The sequence below is a fragment of the Pinus tabuliformis genome, chromosome 9 (assembly GCF_031772625.1).
Source record: "Pinus tabuliformis cultivar Carrire ecotype Pingquan chromosome 9, CPIR1, whole genome shotgun sequence".
Lineage (NCBI taxonomy): Eukaryota > Viridiplantae > Streptophyta > Pinopsida > Pinales > Pinaceae > Pinus > Pinus tabuliformis.
The window spans coordinates 315575775-315596948 of NC_142307.1; the positions used below are offsets into that span (position 1 = coordinate 315575775).

The 21174-nt window shown below is 35.6% G+C and overlaps 1 protein-coding gene across 1 annotated transcript; it reads left to right on the top strand.

Moving 5' to 3' along the window:
- The first annotated feature begins 18941 nt into the window (after positions 1-18941).
- On the top strand, positions 18942-20790 carry LOC149148487 (CCG-binding protein 1-like). The gene is made up of 2 exons (XM_089445203.1): positions 18942-19206; positions 20689-20790. The coding sequence occupies exons 1-2, from the start codon at positions 18954-18956 to the stop codon at positions 20766-20768; spliced, it is 333 nt and encodes a 110-aa protein (XP_089301329.1). The 5' UTR covers positions 18942-18953; the 3' UTR covers positions 20769-20790.
- Positions 20791-21174: the final 384 nt, after the last annotated feature.

Consider the following 21174-nt stretch of genomic DNA (forward strand, 5'->3'; position numbering starts at 1 on the left):
ATTTAAAGTATGATGACCAATATTAATCTAAAAACAAACCCTATCAGATATGGTCACCAAGTAGCCATTGCATGCACGATAACCATCATTTCCTCATATGTTGATCTTTCCAAATTGTGATCATACAATTGATTATTGGTGAATACCAAGCCCCCCCTTCTTGCATCAATACTACGCATATATCTCTACTTGAGGAATTACATTCAAAGACAACAATATTTTTAAAGTATAACACTACTAATACTACAATATTCTACATGGAATCATTTAGAGTGAGTTTGAAGGAAAATTTTAGGGGCTAAATTTGCATATGGGGTAGTTTTCCATGTTTTTTCTTGAAAAAAAAATGCCTATTTCAATTTTTTCAAAAAATCATTCACTCAAATTTTATAGTATAAAACTTTTAATATTAAAAATAGCCAATATTTTATACATACTACATCAAATTATTAGAAATTGTGAATATTACTATAAAAATATCACCAAACATTTTATAGTTTTCATATTAACTACTAGCAAGATTCACCAATGTTTCTAAACCTTAGGATAAAATTTATCCCTAAAATTTGCTTTGGTGAGTTCCTATGTTCTTTCTTCAGTCAAGATAAATGAATTCTTTTTAAGGATTGAAGTTAGAGGCCATAGAAATTTACCATGATTGTTCACAAATTTCATGTAGTATGGGGCCAATCTTGCGTAGTTGTTATCACCCAAAAGATGATCACCTAGCCATTTCCTACTAGGTTGATCGAAATACACCATGTAGGATGAATTTTTACACATTAAAACCTACTTTTTGTTAAGAATCATTGTCGTTAGACCAAAACCCGTAGGTTTTATTCAACGACTGAAGCACCAGAGATAAGGATCCACGAGAGGCGGTTCGTCCATGTCTAACCCACAGGTATTAGTCAATGATCTCTTCACCAGAGGTAAGGATCCACGAGAGGCAGTTAGTCTATGTCGTGAAACACGCAGGGAGCGTTGGTTTATCTAATCTTTGACAATCTCTCCCACAACGCAAATTGGTTGTGTATCGAACTCATGACCTATGCTATGATACCAATTGTTGGGAATCACAGTTATCATTAGACCCAAACCCATGGGTGTTAGTCAATGATTGCATCTTCAAAGATAAGGATCGATGAGAGGTGGTTAGTCCATGTCGTGAAACACACAGGGAGCGTTGGCTTATGCAATGTCCAACACTTTCACCTTAGGAAATAGTTTAGTGAACCATTTTCGTAAATTATTTGTCATTGAAATCCAAAAAAATCCATAAGAATAATTAAATAAATTGTTATTTATTTATTATTCTTTCCACATAATTATTAAATCATTACTTAATAATTATTTTTATTTTATCTTTGACTTTCACCCATGAAATAATTAATAAATCTTTTTTTATTTGTTAATTACTTTAGTAATTTCTAAATAAAGTTATTTGATAATTTTAAATAATCTTTCGCTCTGTAAAATGCAATAAAATATTCCTAAGAGTTAGGTATTGAATTATTCCAATATTTTTTATTATTATCCTAAATCTAGATATATCATAATATTTTGTTATAAATAGAAGTGTTCTCTCCTCATTATTCACCATGACCATTCTCATCATCCTGATTATCGTCTTGTGAGATTTGAGCTCCCATCTTCAGTTCATACCATCACTTTTTCTTCTTGCCCATTACATACATTTTCATAGACAAAGAGTTGAATCAATAGCAGAAGCATAGCGTACAAGGAACACATCCCACAGAGGTGGATCTATAGATCCAAGTCTATACATTCTCTTCACATGTATAAACATTCTATTTTTCAATAATCAAATCAAAGTTATTCTATTTCCATTGGGTCCTCAACATATCATTTTATGGTACATTGTAAGGATTTGATATTTTATTTTGCAAATCTAAAGAGAAATGACAACCATTCAGTTTTGTTGTTAGGGTTATATGTCACTATTAACATAAGTGAAGGATTTTGGTGCAACTTCCAAGAAACTTCATACTAACAAATGGAAACTCCAGTAGCTTAAAAAATTAGAAATCTAGTAATTGTTGTTTCGACATTTTTCAGCGATTTTCAAGATTTTTTCTTTTTCTCAATTTTCACTTCTATTTTTGGATTTTTACTATTCGATTGAGGAATATTTGTTATGATGGGCTTCCTTGTCTTTTTTGCAGGTCACATGTACCATTCATGCAGGAGATGTCACTAGTTGCAACAGATTTATGAAGAAATACCTTTGGGGAGGGAGAACAATTTTTTGACAAAATATTGCACCCCCCTACGCATGTTTTCAACCTTTTTATCCTCGAGGATGCATTAAACATGTCAAAACCTACACCCCTTAGGGTTCAGAGTACACCTCTACCATTTTGGAGAAAATTTGTTGAGTTGAGGAATTTGGTTTGCAGATCATTTAACCATTGGTTTCCAGCATTATTGCCATCATCCTGCAATCCTTTTTAGGGCATTTTTACAAAACTTTGTTTCCTTTTGAGACGTGTTGAATTTCTTCTTTAGGATCACTTTCAGCATCCATCTTTTCACATTTTTTTTTATGTTATTTTCCAGTACTTTCCCTTCTGTTTTTTGTTGGAATTTTTTGCATCATTTTATCAGATCTAGCCTTATATCCTAGTCCCTTAGACATTAGATCTTTTGGTATTTTAGTTTCTTTTGGTTTCTTGTATTGTCCTCATTTGTTCTTTTTGTTTCATATCTTTTTGGGTGGGGAATTGTGTGCTTCCGTTTGTTGTTAATTTACTATTGATTTTTACTATTATTTATATTTTATGCACTTTATTTCTCATCAACATTTCCATCATAAAACATGTGTTAATAAACCCATCCACATACACATTATACACACGCTCACACCCTATGAAAACTAGCACTTTGTTACAACCACCAAGCCAAGACTTGAAACACTCCACATTAATTGTAACTTAACTCACATAGATTAAGGCGACTTGGGTAATAGGGAAAGAAATCTTGTGATTAGGTTTAGGATCAGTGGGATAGGGTTCCAAAAACCCCCATTGATCACTTACATCGAGAAATAGTAATTTGTTGTTTTAGGGAGCTTAAAAACCTTCATAATCCGCAGTCAAAGCCAGAGCGTGCAAGAAACCCAATTTAGAGGGGGTTAGGCTTAGGTCTAAGTGTGTGAAGCTCTCAACAAGGCCACCCGACTAGTTGGTTTAGGCCTCTACATTACTGACTCACTACCATGAAGCAAAATATTATGTTGGAAATGTATTGACTAGTCAGGGGGCATGAATCAACAGTGATGGCCTTTATATCAATTTTAAAACTTTTACCACAATATCAAATAACCATGCCGATTCACAACATTAGCTTAAGCGAATATGAAAGAAAAGATAAACTCAAAAATTATAACCATGAGAAACATCAACACAAGCATGCACGCATAAGAAAACAAGTATTTATGTTGGAAACCATTTCAGGAGAAAAACACCCTACTATTGTTGTGCTACTCAATTATTTTATTAATATTCTGAAAAAATTATACATGGATTAGCTTACACCCACAAGCCAGAAGACTCAGATTCCCTCAAAGTGTGATGACACCTATGAGACCAGAAACTTGTTTCCTCTCATGGATATATGGAAATCTATCCCTTGGAATCTCCCACAACCAACAATCCTCTCCCAACTACCAATGGACTATCCAAATCTTACTGGATGGAGAAATATCTTCCTTTTACTGAATATTCCAAATCAATGTCTACTATGAAGCCTCCACGCCTTCACTTCCTCCATGCGAACCTCATTTCATAAGCGTTTCATAATGGGTTCTCAATCTGCTCAACATGAGAAACCCATGAACACCATCATTCTACACATAAAATATGAATCAAATTTTTTTCCGTTAAGAGGGTTATTTCTTCTCTTCTAGTCACAATAATCTCTGCTCTATAACACACCACAAGCTACCAATTTTATGTCACAATCAAAACATAAAATGTGAATCTTCTTCTCAACTCTATCTCTGATTGTTGCACACAATACATTGATAAAACACTGCCAAACAATGTGAGTCATTGTTGCAATCTATACTCACTCTCATGACCCTCACAATGGAATACTCTAACATTCACAAGAAAACCAACCGATTAGAATCGCCCTCTATTTATCACTTTTCTGTGTTGAGTAACTTAGTAAATTGTACAGGTTATGGATCACTCAACCATTATTTTCACACTGTTTGGATTTGATTAAGATAGGCTTTTTGACTAAGTCAACCACTAACTCCACTATCCATTTGATATTTTCAACCTTGATCAACTTCTAGAGGCCCCACAAACTTTTCCATCCATATGCTGAAAAAATTTGATTAAGAACATACCACAATGCCAAAATTAGCTGAACAACACAAGGAATGCGGAGAAAAACTCATGAAAAAACTCGGCCACACCTAAAACACAGGTTAAATTTGACTAGATCTCCTTAGTCTCTCCCATAGGCCTGCCTACCAACAATTGGAGCTTCTCAGTTTCCTTGTGACTCATCATCCATGCAACTGGTGTAGAGGATGAATGGAAACAACTTTCCCGAGCTCAGAAATTTCTCAACCCTTTTCCAAAGCTTAACAAGCCTCTAAATGACCTCTGGAAGTCACTGACACCTATACAACACTTCACAAAATCACTTCCACATCGCTATCAACATCATCAGTCAAATAATGTTGACTTGCATGCCAACCAACAACAATACTAGCACCCGGGCCATAAAAATGCTCCACAAACACTCTGCCTTCAATATGAATCTTGTTGGGTTGTTGAGACTTGATCCAGTTTGGGAGTTTAATTAGCAAAACAAATCCCTATACTATTGGCCCTTTTGGCAACAATCCATGGAGCGCGGACAGAGGTCTCCCCTGAGGCAGTATGGGGGGATTCTGGGACCAGGTTTTTGCACCCTAGAGATGTCTAGGGGGTTTGATTTAGTCAAATTGTGAATACCTTCGCGCAGGTTACTTCGTGTAATTCCTAGACTGTGGCGCTTTTGCACTACTGGAGCAGCGATCTGCACTATTTCCCCAAGTCACGCTATGGATCTTACTTATCTCCTTATAACAGTTAGTTATCTTCGTGTAAATATATACCTTATATTACATTCACTTACTCAGCATATTCATATAAGTCTGCGGAGTAACTAACCAGAAAACATGCAATTCATACCCAGTATACTTTAATGCATAAAATACGAAAAGATACACATAAATATGGTAAAAATTCTCTTTATTAATGTTTCAAACAGTTACAGACTCAACCTACCCTGCGCACTTAGCTGCAGGGGTTTGTGCACTCAGCTGCGACCTACTAGGCCTATGACCACTCAACTACAGAGCATTCTCCTACTCTATGACCCAAAGACACAAATTTACACTTCAGATACTTTTCTATCCTTATATTCCATGATCATCAATCCATTCTTTAACTACTTAGAGCCTTGCTATATTTATACAATCCCATGGTCTGCGGACCATGGGTAGATCTCTCAATCTAACACTACATTTACGAAAGTAACGACGGACAACCCTATGACTCTATTACAACTTTGCACCCCACACCCGCAACTCGTTGAGTCTTTACGATGGAATTTAAGCCCAGAAACTTGCCTTGGGGGGGATTCCACGCCCAACAGGCCCCCAACACAAGCATCGTGACTTGCCCTCGAGTCACTCTGTCGGTGCGGAGATCTTTTCCCAGAGACCTCCCAACTCTGCTCGGACTACTGCAAGGTCAGCAATGCACCAAGCGGCTGCCTGATGAAACAATTGTGCCACAACCATGTTTGGTCTGTTTTTCTTAATTAGCAACTCAATGTGGAATAATAAAAAACATACACATTTTTGTGAGTTTTGATTTCCTTTCCTACCAACTTTCCATTCATATATTTTTATATCTCATAGTCCTTTGAGTGAAAAGTCACATCATAGTCATTTTCAAACATTTTACTTACACACAATAGGTTGTGCTTGAGACCATCCACATATAGGAAAAAAATTTCTTGGTATTTTCATCTATAGTAACTATTCCCTTTCCTTTAATTTTCTCTAAAGAATTATTTCCGAATGTGAGATCACCTTTGCTTTTCTATTTCAGAAACAAGAATTTACTCTTGTCTCCAATCATATGCTTAGAGAAACCAATATCTACACACCATTTTCTTTTTTGTTCTTGTGCAGATAAAGAAATTTCACACTCCTCAACTTTCTCAGTCTTATGTTTCCACCTCTTCATGTCTCCACTAATTATTCAAAGATTTATTTTCCTTATGTCCAAAGTTATTACATTTAGAAAATTAAATTTCATTTAGAAAGGGTTGGGGGGGGAGAGGATTTTTCATGCCCATCAAATGAATTTCTAGACCTAGGATTTTGATTATCTAGATATTAAATTTTCATATATTTAAACTTTGACAGTTCTATGGTTAATGGATTTATGACCAAAATTGTGACATGAAAAACAATGTAATTTTGGGTACCTGATATTTGAGAATTAATCAGCTTGAACAAATCGATGGTACCTTTGTTTTCCTGTTGGTTGATTTACATATCTATGTGGGGGAATATTTGAAAATTTTTAAAACTTTCTCCATTTCTAAGTGCTTATGGGACTTATATTTCATTTATCCTCACTCGTGTTTCCTTTTAATTCCATTGAAAATATTTTGATACCTTTGGACCTGAAACTAACCTTTCCTTTAAAATATTATTATGTTTCTTGGTATCCCAGACCTACCTTATGTTAGAAAACCTTGACTACTCATAATGTGGTTTAGTTTCTTTGTTCCTTCAACAATTTTTTTGTCTAATTCCATCTCAATTTTGGACTTATCAAGGTTTGTTCTCAGAGCTAGTATTTGCTTCTAAATTATGGCAGTTATTTCCCAATCAATGATTAATCCATTCAAAACCTCTTCTTCCCTTTGTGCATCATCAAGCTTGAGATTTAGAGACAAAATTTCATGTTTATATATTTTTATAATCATTTTCTCTCATTTCTTGGTCAATTATTGTTTCAAGAGGTTACTCTCATCTTCTAATTGTTGTGCCAGATTGTCTTCACTCTTAATAACATCCTCAAATTTTTTACTTTGATAAACAAACTCTTCATTATGAGAGTTGTACATACCTTCTTTATCTCATAACAACTTCCCTTTTATTTTCTTTTTCTTCCTTCAGGTCATCTTTAATTCATCAAGGGTGTTGCTGAGCTCCCCTTCAAGATCTACTACACTTTCGTCTTCTTCTTCCTTGAGGTTTGATTCGTTCTTAGATTTAGATTTAGATTATAATGCCATGAGTAAGAATTCATTAACCTCATCTTTTGGAGACTCTTGCCTATTTCCTTCTAATGCAAAACTATCCTCTTTGGAGTAGGGCCCATTTTTTCTTGAAAGGATTCTTCTTATGAGATTTTTGAGCTTTATCTCTAGGATTTTGATCCTTTTCCTTTCTTGTCTTATCTCAATAAGGAAACTTGGAGGAAAATTTCCCAAACCTTCCACATTCAAAGAATTGGAAGGGTATATTTCCCTTATACTTTCCTAAACCACGTTTTAGCTTTCTAGCAAACTAAGCCAACTCTTGATCAAATTCATAGTTGGAACATTCTTGGTGATATTTGTGTTCCTTAGTCTTCATTGAGGCTTTAAATTCTACCTACATTCGCTCAAACTTCTCTTTTTCTATTCTCATCTCATAGGAAGTGAGAGTTCCATGTATCTCCTTCATTAAAAGAGACATTAAGTTTGACATATCTTCCGTAGATCAGATCTTAGAATTGAATCTCATAGGAAGAAATATCAATACCTTCTGTAAAACTACTTCATTCTTGAGTTCTTCTCCAAATCCTCTAATCATATTTTCTACCTCTTCAATCTAAGATAATATTCTGGTATATACTCTTCTTTATTCATTCTTAAGCTCTCAAACCTCATTCTAATGGCTTGAAGTTTGGCTTGCTTAACTTTCTCATCTCCTTTATAACTACTCTAGTGCTTGTAGCATACTTCCTTGGTTGACTTACATTGAATTACTTTTACTAGGTCATATTGATTAAGGCCAAAGAGAATTTCACTCTTTGCCTTTTCATTGTTCCCATAAACATTTTTACCATTTGAATTTGTAGGAGGGGTTTCTGGGACAATATAATCAACTAATACAAAACTCCAAACATCTACACCTAGGGACATGCGATATGCTTCCATATTGACTTGGCAGCAAAGCAAGCAATCCGAAGCTAGTGATCTAATTCATCCCAGCTAGGTAAGCCAACAATCATTCTTCTGCCCACCCCTTAGCCTCCATCTAGCCAGCAGCCACCTGTCGTATTAATTTAGCCAGCGGCAAGCCCGCCGTCAAGTTCATTGTCTCTAGTTTGCAAGAGAGACCCATCCAGCCAGATTTGACCAGCCCCAGCCTGTTTGTTTCTTGGATCAACGCCTGCCAGTAACGACCGATACAGGTAACGATTGGCCAATCAATGCCTTAACGAATTCAAAGCCAGCTCAAAAATCCAACTATCTAATTCATCCCATTGGTTCAATCCAACGATCCCATCCATCCTATCCAGAGAAGCAGCGATAAACGCCTCAGAATGATAGATGACTCACATGCACCACCCATTTGTACCATCAAGGACTGGTATCTTACGTGAATTAGCATCCTGACTTTCTGGTTTAGCCATGATGCCCTATCAATTTACCTTTTAGTATTAAAGTTATTCCTAAAGGAACCTATATCTTATACCAATTTTTGGGATCATGATTTATGTTACACTAGATCTCATAGGTGTTAGTAAACAAACACATTTCTAGATCCAATAGATCCTCGAGCGATGGTTAAGCACATGTCATGAAACACACAGGGAACATTTCCAAGTATAATAAGGGTAGCTATAATTTTACCGTGATTGTTCACAATTATTTTGCAGTATCATTTTATTTCCTAAAAATCCCCTTAAAATCTAAGTGCTTTAGGATGGGGCTAATCATGGATATTCAAACCTAGGATCCCAAAAGGCACCTTTTGAATGCTTCATAAATATTTCTCATCTCGAAAGAGTTTGAATGACTTATCAGCATTCTCTATGTGTAATTCCCATGCTTTATTGTAGACCATAATATCGTCAAAGAAGACTAGCAAAACTTGCATAGAAAGGCTTTGAAAATTTTGTTCATGAGGCTCTAGAAGGTTGACGAAGTGTAACAAATATTGAAAGTAATCACAAAAAACTCATATTGACCTTCTATGTTTATTATTGAAGATCATTAATAATTAATAATCATTAAGAAGTTCATTAATAATTAGGACACTTGCACTAAGTTCCTTCCTTCTTTAATATCAAGACTACTACTCATGAGTAAGGGCTTGTAGTAGGTTGTATGACCTCCACCTTCAATAGTTCTTGAGTGATATTTTCTCTTATATTAGTTTGTAGAAAAGGGTGTTAATAAGAATCTACATTTTGTAGTTGAATTCCTGGGATCAAGGGAATGTTACATTAGTTCTCTCTTTAAGAATGGATCAAGTTTTTGGTGTTTGAAAGACTTGATGACTTTTGTGAAGGAAAAATTGAAAATTTAAGTGTATTTCTTATTTCAAATTATGGATTATCCATAACTTATATGGAATTAAATTGGAAAATAATTATAGAGTCGCCTTTATTTAATAATTTTTCCATACTATGTAATTTTTCAATATTAATGAAAGATTACGATTTTTCCAGTGGAAAAAAATAATAATAATTTTTCCATACTATGGGCGTTGACTATTTCAAGGGACCTTACCAAAATCCATTGAAGGGTGTATACATGTCCCCCTTTAGAGAAATCTATATAGATTTGTTTGAAATACATTATGAGAGATCTCAATGTGCATAGAAACTCTACCCACAATATTATATCATAACAACTCATATCAATGGAAACTAAATGGGATTTGAGTTAATAGTCTCCAATATAGAGTTTGACATTTTCACATTTTCCCCCACAGTTCACTATCCCTCAATTAGGATCATGATTTAGAATTTGTGTCCTAGTTATTTCAAAAAATAGGTTTATTCTACCACTCTCTTATGAATTAAATATGAGTACGACCACTATCAATGAGGACTACAACATTATGGAGCTTGATGTGGCCTGTAGAGTTAGAATGCCTAATAATGCACACATAGAGATTACGGTTTCCTCATGGGGAAGTCGAGGTTCAATATGTGCCTAAGCTTGAGTGCTGGTGTATACAACCCATAATGATGATGTCTATTTAATAGTTATGAATTTGGGTATGGCCTGAGTGGTCACAACAATTTGGAACAGTTTATTTTCTTTAAACTTATGAATTAAAGCATATTTTTCTTTAAACCTTTACAACTTCATCTGTTTTTTCTAACCTTGATTATCTTCAAAATGAGGCTTCCTTCCATGTAACAAAACTATTCAGTTGCAAGAAGGTTGTAAAAGCCATAAATGGAAATTACAAATGCACCACTAATGACAGGAATATTAAGGCATGGGATATCGAAAACACGAGTTATGGATGGAACTCATATTCATCATTTATCCATGCATGGGAATCACAAATGCACTAGGTCTTAACTTAATCCAAAATTATCATTCATTAGCTTGAATCAAGTCTCTTGCGACTCCACAATGTTTACCATCATCAAATGGAAAAAATTTCAACAAGTAATTGCAAAAAATCTAATGTATGGGTGATGAAAGGGAGTGGCCTCAATGGTTTTAAAGCCTTTGAGACCTTCACTCGCTTGAGTTTAATGGATCTGAGCTATTTAAAACAATTTATAATGAATTAAGGTATTTTGAATTATGTCCCTAACAAGAACATGAGAGTCCCGCCCAACTATAAATTCATATTTACTTTCAATGGAATTTTCTCACCTGAATCACTCTCAAGTTTCAATGCCCGTACTTGCTAACTGTTAGGATATTCCTACACATAGGAAATAGTTAAGTACAACTTGGTCTAGTATAGAGTTAGGTAAAGTGTGTTTCTTTACTATGTACATTTTGTAACTTACAATCCGACAGTCACGATATGTAGTGATCCGACGGTTCATTCTCTCCTCGGTATTACCGACACTTGATCCATGGCTTGACACCCGATTGGTCCATGATCTCTATTTAAAGAGCATGGAGGGTCATTTGTAGGGTAATCTGTCTATGAGAGAAGCATATGTAAATTTTCATTCTTTTATTAATAAATTTCCTGAAGTGGCCGCGTTGGCTCAGGCCATGGATTGTTTCCCTCTTTGAGGGTTTTAACCACGTCAAAATACTGGTGTATTGATCTGTCATCTGTTTGTGAGAAGTGTCCTTTGGTGTTCTGTCTAAGGAACTTATCCTGTAAATTCCTACATGGTATCAGAGCTATTTGAGGGCCGCGTCTATTGGTGATCCAAATCTAAAGCCGGTAGAACTACATCCGACTACCGTTTCATAGATCTACTATTTCTGACTGCTTTCGGGCCGAGAGGATTTCTCTGTTGTGTTGGGAGCATCTGTTCAGTGAGGAACCCCTTTCGTTTCACACGAAAAGGTTTTCGATAGCCCTAGCTGCGTCATTTTTAAGATCTAGAGGTATACGATGTTTATTTGCAGTTTACAGTTATTTTCTCTCTGTTTATTTCAGTTTTCGGTTTATTTAGCTTTTTTTATCACCGGATCTATACCTTTGATTTCTGTGTATGCTCTTTGCCCTGCGAATTTCTGCGATCTCGGCAAATGATAAACAGAAAGGAAGGATTTTTCTTGTGCGTATGCTCTTTTTCGCTGCACCTTAGTGTGATCTCGGAAAATCAGAAACATTGAGGAAAATATTTAGTTTCCGGCTAAAGCTAACTTCGAGCTGCAAGGTTTGTTTCTGAAAATATTTAGTTTCCGGCTAAATCTAACTTCGAGCTACATGGTTCATTTTTTTTTGTACGTCCGTCTTGGGTTTTGTGTTTTTAGTTTTGTAGGGAAAAAGAGCTTTCTCAAAGCAAGCACGCAACCCAAAGCATCAATCCCTCTCTCTCTCTCTCTCTCTCTCTCCCCCAAACTTTTTGTATAGTTCACTTGGTGAAAAGATAATTTATTAGAGTAGAGGTCTTGGGTTTAAGTCTCCATTTTGTGGGGGCGGATTTTTTCATTTCCGCACATTCCCACACTTCGTCGGCGACTTCATCAAATTTTCTTCAAAAAGCCATAACTTCTTCATCCGGAAGCCATTTTCAGAACCGTTTTTTTTGAAATAGCCTATTCTTTCGAGATCTTTCCATTGAAACACTTAGTTTCAGCATCTATAGCTTCATTTTTTTTAAATGGAAAGTCCATGCCAAGTTATTCTTGACAGCACCAACTACTTCCAATGGTGGTCCTACATTGTGGATTTACTTAGAAGTAAAGGTATTTACAGAATAGCCACAGGCCAAGAGACCAAAGTGAAAGATGAAGACAAGGCATCTAAATGGGAAAATAGACAAGACCAAGCATGTGGGTTGATAGGAATGTCTATTTCTCTAGATCTTGGATTCCATATTGCAGAGCTTGATACTCTTGATGAAGCAATGAAACAGATTACTAAAGTCTTTAGAATTAAAAATGAACTCAAAGCCCATCAACTTGAAAATGAATTGCTTACATTGGACTCCAATAATTTTTCTTGCATTGAAGATTTTTTATCCAAGTTCAAGACCCTTAGACTTCTCTTGGAAGGTGTTAAGGTTAACAAAGAAGATAGTATTCTTATCTACTCCATTCTTACTAAGTTGGGACCAGCCTATTCTGTGTTTGTTTCCACCTTCCATTCTACAAGAGAAGCCTTCATTTCTCAAGGACAAACCTACAAGTCCCCTTCCTTTGATTTATTTTGTAATTCTTTAATAAGAGAACAAGAAAAACTCTTACACCTTGGTCTTCTTCATCTTGGAAACTCTTCTAAGAAAGCGTTAGCCGCCTAGCAACAACCAAATCCAAAGAATCCTAAGAAGTTGTATCCTAAAAAGAATGGTCCTAAACCAAACAAGGGTCCTAAGCAATTTTAGCCTCAAAATGAAAAATCATTTCAACAAAATGATAAGACAAATAAAAACAAAGGGAAGAAGACTGATAGACATTGCAACTTTTGTAATCAAGATGGCCACTTAGAATCCAAATTCTTTAAGAAGATGGGAGCCTTGGAAGCAGCAATGAAGAAGCATAACATCCATTTGGAGCACTCTTCAACTTCAACTTCATCTTTAGGAATGACACTTTCTGCATGTGGTTGTTAAGCATCTCGGTCTGGCTATGCACTAAATGTGTCTTCTTCTTCTCATTCTCATGAGTGGTTCATTGAATCTGGAGCTTCTTATCACATGGCAAAAAACAAAGCCATGTTTTCTTCTTTAAATGATTGTAACACCAAAAATATATATGTTGGTGATGATAGATCTCTTAGTGTTGTAGGGACCGGAACTGTTCATATAGACAATGGTTAGTTTAATGATGTATTATGTGTTCCAACCTTATCCTGCAACCTTCTATCTGTATATCAGATAACTCATTCAGGTGAAGGTAAAATCGTTGAATTTTCACCTCACGATGTTGTAATTAAGGACCTAAGAGATCCTAGACAGATTTTAGCTACTGGAATTGCTGATGATTCTACAAGGTTGTATAAGTTTCACAACTTTGGGTCATCAAATCTTCCCTCAGTATTTGTTGCTTATAATTTTGAAATGAGTAAACTTTGGCATGAGCGATTTGGTCACTTAAACTATCGCTCTCTTCAGAATCTATGTAAAGAAAATATGGTGTCAGGTCTTCCAATGGTATCTTGCAGACATGGTGTTTGTTCCGGATGTGTACTCGGAAAAAATAATCAGGACAATTTTGAAAAACGTGCCTCTTGGCAGGCTTCAACCCCTTTACAACTTGTGCATAGTGATTTATGTGGTCCACTTCCAGTTGCTTCATTCTCTGGCTACAAGTATTTCTTAACTTTCATTGATGATTTCTCCAAACGCACTTGGGTATACTTCTCAAAACTCAAGAGTGAAGTATTTAACATGTTCTTGGCCTTTAAGGCCTTTGTTGAAAAACAATTTGGACATCAAATTCTTAAGCTAAGATCTGATAACGGCGGAGAATATGTTAAAAACACATTCATCAACTTTTGCACTGAGAATGGAATTCAAATGCAACGTACTGTTCGATATACTCCACAATAAAATGGTGTAGCTGAAAGGAAGAATCACACCTTAAAGGAAATGGCTAATTGTATGCTTCAATCTAAAGGACTTAGTCTTAATTATTGGGCAGAAGCAATTAACTGTGCAAATTACATAATAAATCGCAGTCCTACTAAGGTTTTAAAGAATATCACTCCAGAAGAAGGATGGAGCTCAATCAAACTAGATGTAAGTCACTTTCATGTTTTTGGAAGTGAAGCATGGGCCCATATTCCAGATGAGAAACATAAAGCTTTAGAACCTAAGAGTGAAAAATGTATTTTTATTGGATATTCTGAAGATGTCAAAGGATATAGACTTATTCCACTTAAGTCCAAAAATGTTATCATTATAAGAGATGTAAAGTTCGATGAAAATATATCGGCCTGCGAGCCTAGTTTGGCGGATGTGCCACCTCTCCCTATCTCTTCTGCTTTTGAAAATATTTCTTCTTCAGATGATGAAAGCAAGGATGAAAATCCTCCCCCACCTTCTCAAGATCCTCCTTCAGCTCCTCAGCTTCCAAAATGGGTCCGTGCTACTTGGGATGCAGCAGGTGATCTTGTCGATGATCCTACAGATCAACGACGTAGACATTCTCAGTTTGAGAGAGCCTCTTCTTTACTAGCTCAAACTTCAGTGAATTATGATCCTGACACCTTTGAAGAAGCTTTAGGCCATCCAGATTGGGAAGCAGCTATGAATGAAGAATATCATTCACTATTGGCAAATGATACATGGGATCTTGTTCCTCTACCAAAGGGACGAAAACTTGTTAGATGCAAATGGGTTTACAGAACCAAGTATGGACCATATGGGAAAGTTGATAAACGTAAAGCTCGTCTTGTTGCTAAGGGTTTTTCACAAGTTGAAGGTATTGACTACCCTGAAACCTTCTCCCATGTTTCCAAAGTGAACTCTATCCTCCTTGTTCATTCCCTTGCTGCTTCTTTCAAATGGAAAGTCCACCAGATGGATGTTAAATCCGCCTTCTTGCATGGGGACTTGCATGAAGAAATCTATATGGAACAACCTATTGGCTTTATACAAACAGACTCCAGCCTTGTATGTCGGCTTAAGAAATCCCTTTATGGTCTCAATCAAGCTCCTCAAGCTTGGTATGCCAAAATGGATAACTTTCTTTTAGAATCTGGCTTCTCTAGGTGTCATTCTGACAATACTGTCTAAACCAAGAAAGTGGGCAAGTCTCTTATCATTCTTGTTCTTTATATTGATGATCTTATCCTGACTGGTAGTGATCCCAACCTTATAAACCATGTGAATTCTAGCCTTAAAAGGAAGTTTGAAATGACAGACTTAGGACACTTACATTATTTTCTCGGTCTTCAAGTCTTGCAATCCAAGGAAGGTATTTCCCTTTCTCAGTCCAAGTATGCCTTTGATATTCTACGCCATTTTCACATGGAACACTATAATCCAACCCCTTCTTCCTTTCATTCTGGAGTCAAACTTTCAGTCACTTGTACTTCTCCTGAAGTTGATGCTACTTTATACCGTCAACTTGTAGGAAAACTTTTGCATCTAACCCATACTCGTCCTGACCTTTCCTTTGTCGTTGGCCTTGTTGCTCAGTTTATGCAAAACCCACATGAAAGTCATTAGAAAGCAGCTAAAAGAATACTTCATTATGTTCGAGGTATAGTTTAGTTTGGGATTCATTATAGTGCCGAAGTAGCTCCTATATTGGTTGGTTTCACTGATTCCGATTGGGCTGGTGACCCTGATGATCGGAAGTCTACTGCAGGTTATGCGTTCACTCTTGGTTCAGGACCTATTACATGGGCTTGCAAGAAACAAGGTGCCATTTCTCTTTCTTCAGCAGAAGCAGAGTATCGTGGTGCCGTAGAAGCTAGTAAGAAAGCCTTGTGGCTTCGTTAGATACTGTCAGAGTTTGGCTTTCAGCAGCAACATCTGACTACACTTTGGTGTGATAATCAAAGTTCCATTCAACTATGAAAATATGTAGTCCAACATCAGCGCAACAAACACATTGAACTACACATGCACTTCATCGGAAAGCTCATTCACGACCATGTTCTTGAAGTGCAATATTGTTCAACAGATGATCAAGTTGAAGACATCTTTACAAAGGCTCTCACAGAGGCGAAGTTCACTAAACTTCGATTTATGGTTGGAGTTTAGGAAGTTGTCACTAAGGGGGGATAGGCTCTAGTGCCTCCTTCCTTCTCCTATTTTGTCATATTTGTAAATCCTTCAATCCTATTCCAAGTTGTTCTTAAGGGGGGATGTTAGGATATTCCGACACATAGGAAATAACTAAGTACAACTTGGTCTAGTATAGAGTTAGGTATAGAGTTAGGTAAAGTGTGTTTCTTTACTATGTACATTTTGTAACTTACAATCTGTCGGTCACGATATGTAGTGATCCAACGGTTCATTCTCTCCTCGGTATTACCGACACTTGATCTGTGGCTTAACCCCCGATTGGTCCATGATCTCTATTTAAAGAGCATGGAGGGTCATTTGTAGGGTAATCCGTCTATGAGAGAAGCATATGTAAATTTTCATTCTTTTATTAATAAATTGCTTGAAGTGGCGGCATTGGCTCAAGCCATGGACTGTTTCTATCTTTGAGGGTTTTAACCACGTCAAAATACTGGTGTATTGATCTGTTATCTATTTGTGAGCGGTGTCCTTTGGTGTTCTGTCTGAGGAACTTACCCTGTAAATTCCTACACTAACATAGCCATCGATTACAGGGATAAAAATAACCATAAAAGAGGCTTGTCAAGTCTTGCAGTGCATCCCTATTGTACTAGCATAAAATCCCATAGCTAAATTGTGTGGCCATCTAACTGTTTTATAAAACTTACCATTTTCCAAGAGTACAACAACTCATGACAAACATAAAAAAATTATACACAAATTCCTAACCATTTAACATGGAAACTATAGGCACTGATACAAGTACATTTGTTCAACAGAGGTCTGTGATTTTAAGCATATTTGATTCTCTTTTATCTCTACTATTCTAGTAAAAAAAAAAAAAAATGGTAGGGGTAATTTAATGGCTTTTTTTATTCCTTGAATTTTTCACACTATGCTTTTATCTTTTACTTTGGGTATTTTATGAATGATGTATCAAATTTGTTATTTTTTTTGGGATTATATATGAAATTAAAATATCACCACTTATCATTTATATATAAATTAAAATACACTATAAATAGACTTTAATTACTTTTTAGAAAAAAATAATACTAATTAATAATATACTATAAACCATAGATTTTTTAATCCATTCATTTTAATTAAGCTTAAATGATTGTTTCCAAAATTGGTTATTCTATGTTTTTAACATTTTCTTAAAAATATATCAAATTAATGTTTTTAGCTTAATACATATATATAAAATTTAAATTATAGAAATACTTTATATATAGAGAGAAAAATATTAAATAATTATATATAAATATGTACAACTTAATATATAATAAAAAATCATAAAACTAAAATATTTTTTTTTACAATATTTATTTAAATTTAAATATGTAAATACATACAACATATGACATATATGTGGACTAATAAATTCCTTATACAATTTTTCCAATTTAAAAAAATTTAGTTCTTTCTTTGCACTTTTGAAATAATTACTAGTATTTAGTTAGCATGGAATTTAGAAATTTACACGTACCAAATGAATAAAAGTTTGTTTGTGTTACCGATCGTTAGGCTTGTTACGTCGTAAGGCGTTTCCCTCTGAAATCAACTCCCCTTCATGTCTACTTGTCACCCTTAGATACCATTAGATAATATGTTAGATGATTGGGAAAGGTTAAACCGTTCGATCACAAAAAAGTAGTTATGAATTCGTTGGGTAGGTAGGCAGTGGAAGAGAATGCAAGAGCAGAAATCCAAGCAGCTCCTCAAAGCCCGCCTCTGAGAGCGCCAGCTTTACGAAATGCGGAAGCGAGCATAGCTCAGAGCACCCACGACCAATCTTGAAAAGCCCTGTGAAAAGTCTGCCAAAGCACCTCCTTTGTTTGCCGTTGCGACTGAAAAGCATCTCCAAGCCTTGGCTGATAGGTTTCAGAAGCCCTAGGGAATTGATCTCTGGACCGAGAAAGATGGACCAGAAAGCATCGCTTTCGATGGAAAGCTCTTCGTTCGGAGAGCGACGTTGTACAGTAGGGTTAACAACATCGATGCCGACGATGCGAGGTCATCCCGCTCACAGCAGGTCAGTGGATTGACTCCGGCCAGGCAAAGGTATAGTTCTTCATCCTCTAATCAACAACAATCAGACAAATACTCCAAAGTGACAAGAAGAGCGAGAAATAGTAATGATACTCAGAAATCAACTGCTTTCACAAGAAGAGCCATAAATAATAATGGTACTCAGAAATCAATTGATTTCTCTACAAGGCGCAAAATAAATTCGCTTGTGGGTTCTAATTTGGTAAAAGATGACAATTCATATACTTCCGACGTGGTCTATGATATCGGACTCCCGAATGTCTTCTATGAATTTTTTTACTTTACTAGATTATGGTCACAATGAAAATTTCCAATATCTTAGCGATAACTGTATAGATCTACATTTCATAGTTCGAAGAGTTTAATTTTCCAAGTTTATGAACTATTTTATGCTTTGGGAAATTCATACTTCATAACCATATACCATATGAAATTCACCCAATTTTTGTTTTGGGAAAAATGTTGTGTGTATCATCATCTGCTTGTTGCGGCCCTCTTCACGTGGGTTGTGCTTCAGCACAGCCTCAGAAGAAAATTGGTGGGCTTGGAAGGAACAATATGAATCAGATACTTGCAATGTCAGACCAGAAATCTGAGAGCCCATCTCATCAGACTGCTCAGACACCCAAGCTTGAGCCATTCAGCAGGGACAAGATTACTAGGGGAGTAAGGGAACCTCGCCTGTTGAAGAAAGCAGAAAAGGCCATTATGGGTAAGTTGGTATCTTCTCAGTTTTGTATGTTCAATGAATGCATGCTTTAGATCAAACTATATTCTGAGGCCTTTACATTCAATGGACTGCACTCAAAAAATTCCTCCTTGAAGAAAGCAGAAAATGTGATTACGGATTAGTTGGTATCTTCTGTATCTTGAATGAATGAATGGGCTAGATAAAACTGTGTTCTGAGACCTATGCATTTCTGATATGATTGAACCACATGGTTCAGTTTAAATCTATGGGAAATCAATGAATTTCTTTCAAAAACGATGTTCAGAACTTAAGAGACCAATATTTGGGATCTAAAATTCAAAATTTATTGTAGGAAGATGTGGGTGGATTAACCTCTCAAGACCAAACTTTCTAAAAGATGTATTTAAAATCTTAGGCTATTTATAATTTGTGCGGTAATTTACCTATATTTTGTAACTATATGAATTACAATGGCTAAGATAGTGTCTATGTTCTGCTGTCTCTATATATCGCTATTGCGTACCTACTTCCTTGCGTTGAACTATGATTAAGACCTTTTAGGATTACTTTTACTTTTAACTTCTCCTGTAAGACCTTCCAGGGCCAACCATATGAAGGGTTGGTCTTTCAGGATCTTTCCCTAAAGATGGATAACGAAGTCTTTGTAAATGGGGTATATCATATGAAACACGTATCTATCTTTTAATGACTTTTGAATGAAATTCCATTAAATGGATAGGCCACTGTAATAATATCTTCTAATATCACATAGATAACAATCATAACTTTGAGAGTTACTTCAATTGGTTTAACCATCCGACATAAATAGTAAATACAACTACAAACTAGAAAGAACGAACCATCCCACATAAATACAACTACAAACTAGAAAGAACCTACAGAATATGACACTAACATTCTTAGTGATGCCAGTATCAAAGAGAAATGAGGTGCTTTAATGCCCTGATGGGGAAGATGTCATTTCTTCATGTCTTTGTTTTCATAATGGTCCTATCCATACAAAAACAAATAGGATATATATAAACCCTGGATCTATTAATTGTTGTTTAATTGCCTTTTGATCCCTGTATTCAGGTTTAAGTTAGATTTATGGTACTTGGAACATCTTAAATTGGTAAGTGAATGAGTACTTATTTCAAAATTAAGATTTGACATTGATATCTCTGTTGGACCTCACAACAAAAGAGCACAAGTTTTTATATAAGTTACGTTGAGCTGCTAGTGTAATGGTTTCTTTTCCAAATAAAGAGTTAAGATGGATTTATGTTGAATGGAACTTTAGTAAATCGATGCTTCTACAATTCAAATTTGAGATTGATGAAGACCTATTGGACTACTTTGCCTAGGACTTAATTATTACTTCGAGATTGTGCAAATTTCTTGTACTTGAATCTTCTACAATTGCTGAGGAGCATATTCTTTATTTCTTTTTATGTTTGATATATCCAAGTCCAGTTAAGGTAACTTAAATTTTCTCTGCAGAGCGATGTTCAACTCTAGAAGGCGAGGAATCATTCAACTGCTGGGAGACATTTTTTGAATTTGAGAAGATGAAGGTTTGATTTTCATAAACATTGATATTTGTTTTGTTCAGCATGTAAGAGTAAGAGGCCAAATGTAAGAAGTGATTATTATATCAGAATAGGTTTAAATCATTAAGGAACTACAAGCTTTCTTAAATAGTTGGTGAACGTTCCAAATTTTTATAGTGATGCAAGAATTCTGATCAGCAGATGAAGAGCTTGTATCCACTTTTATATATTTTTCTCGGCTGACAATTGCTAAAATATAGCATAGACGCAAAAAAGATATAGAATGCTAGCCTTATGAGCTAGATACACATTCTAATGTGTTTAACGAGAATATAAAATGTAAAATTTGCAGAAGGAATCTGAGGACCTGTGTAATGTTTCATCTTAAGAGGATGGAATCTCTGATTGTCGGCCCTTGGGACGAATGGAAAACTTA

Excerpts from the sequence above, each read along its gene's own strand:
- LOC149148487 (XM_089445203.1), top strand. The coding sequence starts at position 18,954 with ATGTTGTGTGTATCATCATCTGCTTGTTGCGGCCCTCTTCACGTGGGT. Across the intron at positions 19,207-20,688 it reads AGCAGAAAAGGCCATTATGG|AGCGATGTTCAACTCTAGAA; the intron begins GTAAGTTGGTAT and ends TTTTCTCTGCAG.